The sequence below is a fragment of the Gobius niger genome (genome assembly GCF_951799975.1).
Source record: "Gobius niger genome assembly, chromosome: 17".
NCBI classification, from domain to species: Eukaryota; Metazoa; Chordata; class Actinopteri; order Gobiiformes; family Gobiidae; genus Gobius; species Gobius niger.
The window spans coordinates 13840841-13851741 of NC_136868.1; the positions used below are offsets into that span (position 1 = coordinate 13840841).

General features: G+C 47.8%; 1 protein-coding gene across 1 annotated transcript; it reads right to left on the minus strand.

The window, feature by feature from the left end:
* Positions 1-397: 397 nt before the first annotated feature.
* Positions 398-5682, minus strand: mysm1 (Myb-like, SWIRM and MPN domains 1). Its single transcript, XM_079575455.1, has 20 exons — positions 5573-5682; positions 5320-5392; positions 5150-5220; positions 4812-4883; positions 4648-4723; positions 4456-4554; positions 3790-4261; positions 3537-3726; positions 3331-3461; positions 3155-3258; positions 2997-3074; positions 2852-2934; positions 2720-2774; positions 2461-2511; positions 2310-2384; positions 2009-2197; positions 1590-1722; positions 1379-1484; positions 1181-1238; positions 398-1096 (listed from the first exon to the last, which is right to left on the minus strand). The coding sequence occupies exons 1-20, from the start codon at positions 5626-5628 to the stop codon at positions 782-784; spliced, it is 2487 nt and encodes an 828-aa protein (XP_079431581.1). The 5' UTR covers positions 5629-5682; the 3' UTR covers positions 398-781.
* Between the last annotated feature and the right edge of the window lie 5219 nt (positions 5683-10901).

A 10901-nucleotide genomic window follows, 5' to 3' on the forward strand; every position in this document is an offset into this window, starting at 1 on the left:
GGTGATAAACTATATTGTGCATTCATTTGTGTTATTCAACTTAAACTGTGAAAACTTGTAAAAAACCCAAATTAAAAATCTCATAAAATTAGAATATTTTGAAAATGGACTGTAAGCCATAATCATCATCAATCATTATAATAAAGGCTTGATGAGACTCTGCTGAGACTGCTGCCCCCGCGACCCGGCCCCGGATAAAGCGGAAGAAAATGGATGGATTCATGACACTTTGCATGTCATGAGTTTATATCATATTAGTTTCACATTTTAAGTTGAATAACAGAAATAAATTAATTATTTTTAATTTTCCGAGTTTCACCTGTATGTTCACTCACTCACAAAACCACAGAAATTCATTTGAAAAATATATATTTTAGTTGAAGTCATAAAATAACTAATAAGAATGGCTATGAACACTGAATAAAATACAAGCATTGTGCTCACAATCAGTCTGATGTGCATCAAACAACACTGGAAAAAATACTACAACAAGTCTCTGTATGCTATCATTTGTTAAAAGAACATGTCAGAACAGAGTTGCCAGGTATCAGGCAACCAAATCCCCTCAACAACATAAAACTCATCTAAAACCTTTGGACTTACTGCAAGGTCGTAAATTCGATTACACTGTCTTGTTTTTTTAGAGCCTCCAATGAGCCGAACCTTTTCCCTCTCACAGAAAGAGACGCAGTAATGGCCTTGGATTTGTCATTCAAAATTGGGACAACAAAAATAGGCAACTAATCAGGAATACGGCAGACCTGGCAACCCTGTGTTAGACTCACAGTAAATAGTCATGCTCAGTGGACAGCACAGAGCCCAGGTGTAACACTACATTCTCGGTCGTTTCTGAAACAGTGGTCTCCGTTTGATCTGAAGGTTTTGACTCCTGATCTGAGTCTCCAGGCAGGGATTCCTGGTCAGAATCATCAGTGTGCAACAGTTCGGACGGGACATTTAAAGCTTGTCCTGCCGCTTGGTCCATCTGTTGATTGGGAATAAACAAGGACTGAAAAAGAGCCTGGATTTGGATCAGAAATGGGTCTCCTTCGTCGTCTGGCAGGGGTTCCAGGTACTTGGCCAAAGAGGACAACATCTATGAAGAGACAATGAAATAAATGGGTGATGCAGAAATTACAAACTACATAAACAAGTCATTTTGACACTATTTTTTACACACCTTCTCTAGGCAGGTAAGGTGGGAGTCTCTTCTGAAAAATCGGTTCATTTGCACACTCCTAGTAAATAAAATTAAGGATTAAGACAGAATACATCCATACACAATGTCTTTAGTCCAGTCCTAATGTGTTAATGTTTTTTACAAAAACAATAAAACCTTGAAATAAAAAGACAAACAGATGAAATGCGCTATACTCACCCTGGAGTTTGGGAATATTTCTGAATAATCCACTGTGCCCTTCGTAATGTCTGATCCCAGTTTGGAATGTCTTGTGATGGCAAAAAGTCAAATTTGTATGGCATTTCTGAAAGAAAATTAAACACACTTTATAAATCATATGGCCGACCTGAGGTAAAGGTTTAAAAGCTTTTATTTAAGTTCTATTCGGTGTTATCCGTCAAGGGCGTACTTTGTGAGACGGATTCGTCGTGGGTCTCTTTTACCAACAGGCAGGTGGTCTGCGAGTGAGGAGACGGATTTGCCGGGTCATATGGACTCACAATCATCCCAATAAACGGAGCACCTCCCCTTGAGAAGTAACTCTACAGACACAAAGAGACAAAGCATAAGCCCTACTGCACAGCTACATGAAAGCACTGACCTTATACTTGTAAACAGATTTTCTAAATAATGAACAACAGACAAGTTCACGGGGGTTTGGAAGATAACACGAGTATTTAAGATTAATAGGTTGGGAACCACTGCCCCAAAACATCACTTTGTTCTTCTAGGGACTTATGATAACACTATTTGCACATTGTATATTATGTAAAACAAAAAAAGGTTATGTTTAAACAGCGCATGTTAGACCACAGTTCATTGATTTACCTGGAACTGGTCCTGCGTGTGGATGTCCCGTACAGAGGGGTTGGGGTGGAAGGAGGGGTGTGAGTGGTACCAGCCCACCACACTGAGCCCCAGAGAGGAGAGTGTGTCACAGGCCAAAGTCTGGGACACGGGATCCATCTCACACTGCATGCCTGTGCTCACGCTGTTACAAGGTTCAGCCACACAAATCTACAACAGAAATAGTTCAAACTTACGAATATTACATAATGAATTTAATATACATAACTTATTACAAATGGAGATAAATTAAACATATATACAATGCTAGTTAGGGTTGTACCTTTAATATCTTATCCTCCTCATTGTAAGTTCCACCCAGAAGGCCAATGACTTCACCTCGAGACACGTGAGCGTGCTGACAACAACACCATCAATACCAACAGATCAAACAAAGTATTAAATGTACAAAACCAAAATAATATGGAGCTTACCATGTCCATAATTAGAAGTGTCTCTGCACAAACAATGATCTGGAATGGTTCCTGTAAAAGCAAGTCAAGCCACACATAAGACATTTGAATATGAAAAACCTTATTTTGTCATACTCATTGCGGTATAATAAAGAAAAAATTATGTATTTTATAAGAGCAAATTATGTTGGAATTTTGTCTGTGTTAATGTTTTTGGTAAATTAGGCTTTATTGATTATTATCATTGTATAAAAAAATAAAACATTTTGAAAAAACAAACCTGTACATCATCACCAAACGTCCTGCAAGGAATCAACTTGAATGGATCAAATGACCTGAGAGGGGAGAGCATGTTGTATTTTACTAAAGCCATTCACACTATGTTGAATCTGAACTATATCGATATCCTCACCCTTTGAATCTGGACATCTTGGGAGGTTTAGGCATGTTTTTCATCTCCTCCCTCCTCTTGGCGAGCTCCTCTGCGCTGAGATGCTGATATTGAGAAGAAGCGTTAAAGATAAAGTATTTCATCGAACAAATGTCTGAACACAAACCTCATAAGTTTGTCCCTCCAAGTCTCTGGCATCACACCAGTTCCCCCAGATGTCCCTCACGCGGCGCTTCCTGGTTCGCTATATCATGAAGATATTTAAGATAATCTTTAAAACACTGTAGAATATGTCTATAATTACATGTTTGGCATTTAGCTCACCATGCTCTGCAGCCTTTGAGCCAGCTGATAGGCCTCAAGCACATCTTTGCCTTCTTTCTGTTTGGTCCGGTCCACCACTCTCGGACGGTTATAAACGGCTTGCTCTTAAAGGGGAGATATTTTTAATAATGCCAAACAAATAAACCTTAGTGAGCGATAAAAGTCATCTAGCTTACCACAGTTAAAGTTAATGGCTCCTATAAGCTCCAAATAGGTGTGTATTCTCCCGATGCAGTTGACATCGCCGCAGTTTTTCAGGCCTGGTCGGACGGATGTTTTGTTGAGGTATTTGGGTTTGGACCTGGACCTATTGTGCACATAATAGGTCCATTATTATTATCTGTTCAATAAAGGGCTGAAACGAAAAGGCAACAAAACCTACCATTGATCCAAAATATAGTTCCTGATCTTTAGATATCTCTCTGGGGTTTTGGAAGGACGTCCCTCAAAGAATTCTGGAATTGCTTGTTTCTCATCCTCACTGATCACTTCCAGGTCCATCTCAATTTCTTGGTCTGGAGGCTTCAGCTCTTCTTCCTCTTCCTCATCATCCTCTTGGCTGTATTCTATTTTTAAGAGTGGACAACATGGTTAAAATTTTGCTAATCTATGTCCATGCTCATACTGGTTCATACCTGTGTTTTCACTTTGTTGTTCTTCTTGCTGCTGCATCTTTTCAGAGCCCTCAAACTGGTAGCATTGGTCCTTCTCATTCACTGGCTTTGAAAGCGGCTCTGGTTCGAGAAATTCGTTTTGCTCACTAAATTCAGCCAAATTTGTGGAAACCGAGGAATTAGTTGGGACATCTGACGGCATTAGGCTACAACTAGGTTTCTCTGTAAACTGTGCTATGGGTGACTCTGGATCTTCCTGTTCTTGTTTAAAATCATCAATTTCAGTTTCTGTGGGCTCAGATTTACACATGTTACTTGGTTTATCGTCAGTTGGTTCATTGTCATCATCTGTAATGTCTATTTCCTCATCCTCATCATCAGAAAGCTTCTCTATCCGCACAGCATTGGCCAGAGGGTGCGGCTGATTGGAAGTTGATTGAGGATGAATCGGCGCCGTCGGGCCTGTAGAGGGAGCTGCAGCTTTTGATTTGGCCTGCAAAATATATCATGGTATTTATCATTTAGTTAGAAAGTAATATTGTTGCTATATTAAACAGCTAGGCCATCACAAGACTCTGAAATAATATACAATAGAAGCTAAAGGCCATAGAAGCTAAAATCCTCCTTTAGCAACAAAGGTTTGTGAAATGATTAAAATAGGGAACTTCCGAATGTAAAACACCTCACCTCTTGCTTTAAGTACTGCCGAGCATAACTTTTAACCTGAAGAACAGTACGGCTTCCGACTAGTTTGGCAATCTTTGTCCATCTTCGACCATACTGAGCCTGTAAGAAATAAACAAAACATATCAAAGAGGTAAATGATAAAACCACAACATATTTAAAGTCTAAAAAAAATATCTAGCAGTTTAAAATTACCAGTCCATCTTCAAAAAGCTTTTTTTCTTCTGCAGACCAGCGAGAGGAGGAAGTGGAGGCAGTCTTGGTGGGAGACCTAAAAGGGACAAAAAAAAGAAAGAATTAAAAACAGTCCAAACAGCTGAAATACTAGCAACTGTTAAATGGTGGAAATGGTTGCTTACTTTTTTACTTTTGGCTTGCTAGGTTCACTTTGCCAAAAGTTTTGAGGGATCTCCTGGCCTGTCAAGTAGTATCTAAGCCTAAGTTAAGGATTCCAACTGTAAACCATTTCATAAATAAAAAAGAGGCACATGCATGGTAAACAGACACAGCTAATTCACATATATAAAAGCATGTATTTTATGTTAAAGAGTACATTTGTGTTAGAGTCTCCAAAACTACATTACTGCACATAACGTTTGCACAGCAGTTACCAGGTGATGTGCAAAGTAGAAATATACATGCATTACTAACATGTAATATGCGCTAAATACTAATGTGTTCGTGGGTAAAAGGATACTGTTCTTCCAGGAGCATTTTCTCTATAACTTCTCTGTTTTCTGCACTGATGGAGTTGTCCAGTTCCCATGGCTGTTGCAGAAAGAAGTGGAAAACACAGCAAAGGAAATAGCGTTATCGCTCCCGCCGCTGTCAAAAGGTTGCTCCGTGTTATAAAGAACAGTCATTTACCAGTATCCCGGCGCTGCTTTTCCAGGTGGACTGCAAGAACTGCTCCTGAATCAAGCCCCCTCCGTCAATCTCACTGAAACACAGCCAACATCAGCTGACAGTCAGACAAATGAAAGTCCAAAAAGAGACCACTAGACTTATTAAACTGAACATAGCTAACTCCACTTTGCACCGGAAAACACCACATCAATCACAGAACAACGTTAAAAGACAAAAAGACAAAATAATCGCTGAATAAGTGAGAAAATTGTACCTAATGCTGCTGTCAAAAGCATCTCCTTCGATGTCAACATCAACTTCGTCCTCCATGTTGTTTTTGTTAGTCTTCTTCTACGGATCACTGAGGAAGCTCAACGCAGGGAGACACTGCCCCCTACCAGGACGAAGATGCACGACAGTGGGGCCGAAAGAATATTGATCAGGGCTACGATCTTTATTAATATACTTTTATTTAAGCCTAATGACACACACAAACTCTCTTTTTGAGGAGCTTTGTTTTTCCCCCCACTATTTTACAGATTTATTTACTCAATTAACTTAATTGTACAGTAGCAATGAGCATAGTAGTTTCAATTTCGTGTTTTAAACATTTATTTACAACGTGTTCGGGCACATTAATAACCTATAGCCTACAAAAGAAATAGAACCTTCAACATTACAAATTAGGTGACAAATCAATGCCACTTAATTTGTTGCCTTTGTCGAAATGGCTGGTTACTTGAGGGGTCCCCAAAGTTGGGTTCGGGCACTTATATAGGCCTAGGATTACAGGTTGTAGTAAAAAACAAACAAAGAAAAAAACACTATTACTAAAACTTAACATAATTAACAACATAAATGTTTCGCAGCTCAGTATAATTAGCAACAACCTGAAAGCTTGGAAACACTTGATGTACTTTATTATTTCACAAACTAATCAGATGTGTTGATCAACTTGCAGCACCTGCTCCTAAAGAAGGTTTTCACAGTTAACACAAAATTAAATGTACAACAAAAGCAACATAAAAAAATTTGGTCACTTTCTGTAGATGCACTCAGCACTAACGTTGGCTGCACTGGTGCATGCCGGGAAGTGGTATGTTGTTCACGCGGTACCATGAGGGAGGTACATGTTCCGGAAAACAAGCCTGTTCTGTACACTTGACTAGTTGTTAAAATAAAAGCAGTGGAAACTACGCTTGCCTCCTTGACATTCATCACACTGGTGTCAGAAGTGGGATTGACGAAATGTCAAGTGAAAACTTTAAAACCATGATTTCTCAGTTGGAAGCACTGATGAAAGAAGAACCCGAAGAAAGTGTACCCCTCTACGCCTTACAACAGCGGGAAGACAGGCAGCTGTTTGCTAACCAAGACCGAGGAGAGAGACGTGGCGCCTTCGCGGAGAATGCCGCGCTGAGGCGGGAGCAGTTCACGGAGGAAGCCGCCGGAGCCAGGGCCCGACCTTCACAGCGAGAAATGCAACAAGCTAACCCGTCAAAACCGCCCCAAATGGACCGGACAGAGAGAACCCGACTCCACGTAGAAGACACTCTGGAGCGTCGCGAGCAGGGAATGCTAGCTGCTAGAGGAGTGGCGGACAACTTACCAGCAGAGCGGCCTCAGCAGCAGCGGCAGTCCATGATTAAACTCCACCGCTACAACGGGGAGGAACCGGCCGACACCTACTTACTGCAGGTCCAACTAGCGGCGCAAATTAATGGGTGGTCCGCTGTAGAAACAGCGGGACATGTTGCGCTTTCGTTGGAGGGCCGAGCTTTACAGATCCTGACTGATCTACGGCCTGCGGAGCTCCGTGATTGGCCGAAGCTGAAGCGTGCTATCCAGCGCCGATTTGACCGTCACCTCTTCGTGGATGATGCCAGGGATCGGCTTGCAAAGCGCCGTAGAGAGCTGGGAGAAAGCCTGGGGACCTACGCCGCCGACCTCCGCAGTTATACACGTCGCGGTCATCCCGATTTCAACGAGAGTGTCCAGGAAGAGCTTACGGTCCAGGCATTTCTCCGCGGGCTACAACCAGGACGCCTGCGGGAGCACATGCGTTTGTTCTCTCCCGCCACACTTGAGGCAGCACTGATCGAGGCGGAGCGGGTGGAGCATGTCCTTTGTCCGGAGGTCTATCGTCGCAGTGACCACATTCGTGTCAATCTGGCGAAAGATGAGGATAGCGATGATGCTGATAAGGAGACAAGGCGCACGACAACCACCCCACAACGACGCCGATCAAGGAGAGGTGACGGTGAGTGTTACAGATGCGGGGCTCCTGGCCATATTGCTCGCTATTGTCCGGCACCAACGCCTCGAAGTGAGCAGCCAGATTTAAACTAACACGGGATGGCAACGAGGGGGAGCTACCATCCAATGAAGTCACTATTGCCCCCAGCACATCAATGATGCGTCTCGGTCGCTTGGGGCGCGCGCACGGACTTTATTTGGACTGCGTCATGGAAGGAACCGCATGTCGTGCTCTGGTGGACACTGGTTCTACCATCTCCCTAATCAAACCAGGAACCCTACCAAGCTCCAGTGGTGGCAGGAGTCCCAAAGAGTGGACCCCCACCAAGCAGAACATTACAACTGTCACAGGGGAGCGGGCCAAGATGTTGGGAACTAGAACTCTGCAGGTTTCCGTGGGCCGCCGGCAGGTACAGCACCAGTTTTGGCTAGCTAACATCCAAGATCCCTGTATTGTTGGACTTGACCTGTTGTCCAACTGGGGCGCTGTGGTGGATGTGTCCAAAGCAAGGCTACACCTGGGTACAGAAAGTATAACTCTCCATCAGTCTTGTGATGCCGGGGCATGCAGAGTTTTGAAGCCCAGGAGAGCGCTTCCGTCGGGGGTGCAGCCGTTGCCAGCGCCGCAGAGAGAACCACCGTCGGGGGTGCAGCCATCGCCAGCGCCGCAGAGAGAACCGCCGTCGGGGGTGCAGCCGTTGCCAGCGCCGCAGAGAGAGCCGCCGTCGGGGGTGCAGCCGTCGCCAGCGCCGCAGAGAGAGCCGCCGTCGGGGGTGCAGCCGTCGCCAGCGCCGCAGAGAGAGCCGCCGTCGGGGGTGCAGCCGTCGCCAGCGCCGCAGAGAGAACCGCCGTCGGGGGTGCAGCCTTCGCCAGCGCCGCAGAGAGAGCCGCCGTCGGGGGTGCAGCCGTCGCCAGCGCCGCAGAGAGAGCCGCCGTCGGGGGTGCAGCCGTCGCCAGCGCCGCAGAGAGAGCCGCCGTCGGGGGTGCAGCCTTCGCCAGCGCCGCAGAGAGAGCCGCCGTCGGGGGTGCAGCCGTCGCCAGCGCCGCAGAGAGAGCCGCCGTCGGGGGTGCAGCCGTCGCCAGCGCCGCAGAGAGAGCCGCCGTCGGGGGTGCAGCCGTCGCCAGCGCCGCAGAGAGAACCGCCGTCGGGGGTGCAGCCTTCGCCAGCGCCGCAGAGAGAGCCGCCGTCGGGGGTGCAGCCGTCGCCAGCGCCGCAGAGAGAGCCGCCGTCGGGGGTGCAGCCGTCGCCAGCGCCGCAGAGAGAGCCGCCGTCGGGGGTGCAGCCTTCGCCAGCGCCGCAGAGAGAGCCGCCGTCGGGGGTGCAGCCGTCGCCAGCGCCGCAGAGAGAGCCGCCGTCGGGGGTGCAGCCGTCGCCAGCGCCGCAGAGAGAGCCGCCGTCGGGGGTGCAGCCGTCGCCAGCGCCGCAGAGAGAGCCGCCGTCGGGGGTGCAGCCGTTGCCAGCGCCGCAGAGAGAGCCGCCGTCGGGGGTGCAACCAGCGCCACAGAGGAAGCCACCGTCGCCAGAGACCAGCGAAGCCATTGCTGACCTCTTTACACGGAGCTGCCAAGGCCTGGATTCTGAACAGCAGCATCAACTAAAATCGCTGTTAGACTTGTTTGCTGATGTTTTTGCTGCCAAAGATGAGGACTGCACCCACACCAACCTTGTCCTTCATGACATAGACACCGGCGAGGCCCGTCCCATACGCCTTCGCCCACGCCGCCTACCCCTCGCCAAACGGTTGGAAGCACAGGAAAAGATCGAAGAGATGGTGCGGGCGGGCATCATTGAGCCCTCCAACAGCCCTTGGGCAGCTCCTGTGGTGCTCGTTCGGAAGAAAGATGGCACATGGCGTTTCTGTGTGGACTTCCGCCGACTTAATGACATTACCCGCAAAGATTCGTACCCCCTGCCCCGCATCGATGATGCCCTGGACTACATCTCAGGCTCATCTTGGTTCAGCTCCCTGGACCTTCGCAGCGGCTATTGGCAGGTTGAGCTGACCCCAGAGGCCCGTCCTAAAACTGCGTTCTCCATCGGCCAAGGGTTGTGGCAGTTCAAGGTCATGCCCTTTGGCCTCTGCAATGCTCCGGCAACCTTTGAGCGCTTAATGGAGAGAGTCCTTGCTGACATCCCCCGAAACCGGTGTGTGGTCTATCTTGACGACCTACTTGCCCATGCTGCAGACTTTGAGAGCGCCCTAAAGAACTTGCAGGATGTTCTCCTAGCTATACGCCAAGCTGGGCTCCGCCTCAACCCCAAGAAGTGCCATCTGTTAAAGAAACAGACGTCCTTCCTTGGCCACGTTGTCAGCGGGGAAGGAGTGTCAACCGATCCGGCTAAGGTGACAGCTGTTCGGGAGTGGCCGACCCCCAAGGACATTGCAGAGCTGCGCAGTTTCCTTGGCTTGGCCTCTTACTACCGAAGGTTCATCAAGGGCTTTGCCACCATTGCAAGCCCGCTCCACAAGTTGACCCAGAAAGGCCATGTTTTCCAGTGGACGGATGCCTGTAATACAGCCTTCAACCATCTGCGCGGTGCCCTGGTGGAAGCCCCAGTTCTGGCCTACCCAGACCCAAAGAAGACCTTTATTGTGGACACTGATGCCAGCAATGTGGGCCTGGGTGCGGTGCTTTGCCAGGAAGGGGAGCATGGAGAACAGGTCATCTCCTACTACAGTCGCTCCCTCAGCAAACCGGAGAGGAATTATTGTGTTACCCGCCGTGAGCTGCTAGCAGTTGTCCTGGGCCTCCGTCACTTCCGCCCTTACCTGTATGGCCAGCGGTTTGTTCTGCGGACTGACCATGCCTCTCTCACCTGGCTGCTGAACTTCAAGGAACCTGAAGGGCAGTTAGCCAGGTGGATTGAGATTCTTCAGGACTATGACTTTGACATCCAACATCGAGCTGGTCGTCTACATGGGAATGCTGATGCGTTGTCTCGGAGGCCATGTGAAAGCAGATGCCGTTTTTGCCGACAAATGGATGACAGCCATCTTGGTGCTAAGGTGGCGGCGCTGCAGTGTGCGGTGGTGCCTGACAGCCAAGAGATCATCGACCCTCAGCAGCTCCAACAGGACCAGCGACAGGACCCTGTTCTCTCCCTAGTCCACTCCTGGATGGAGGCAGGCCAACGCCCAGAGTGGTCAACCGTGTCAGCGCTGGCCCCTGAGACCAAGGCTCTACATTCTCAGTGGATCAACATCCGTCTCCAGAATGGGCTACTCTACCGCCGGTGGAGTTTCCCTGACGGACAGCGAGAAATCTTACAGCTTCTCGTTCCACACTCCCTGCGACCCACAGTCCTATATTGGGTCCATGGTTCGGTGGGAGCGGGGCACTTCGGT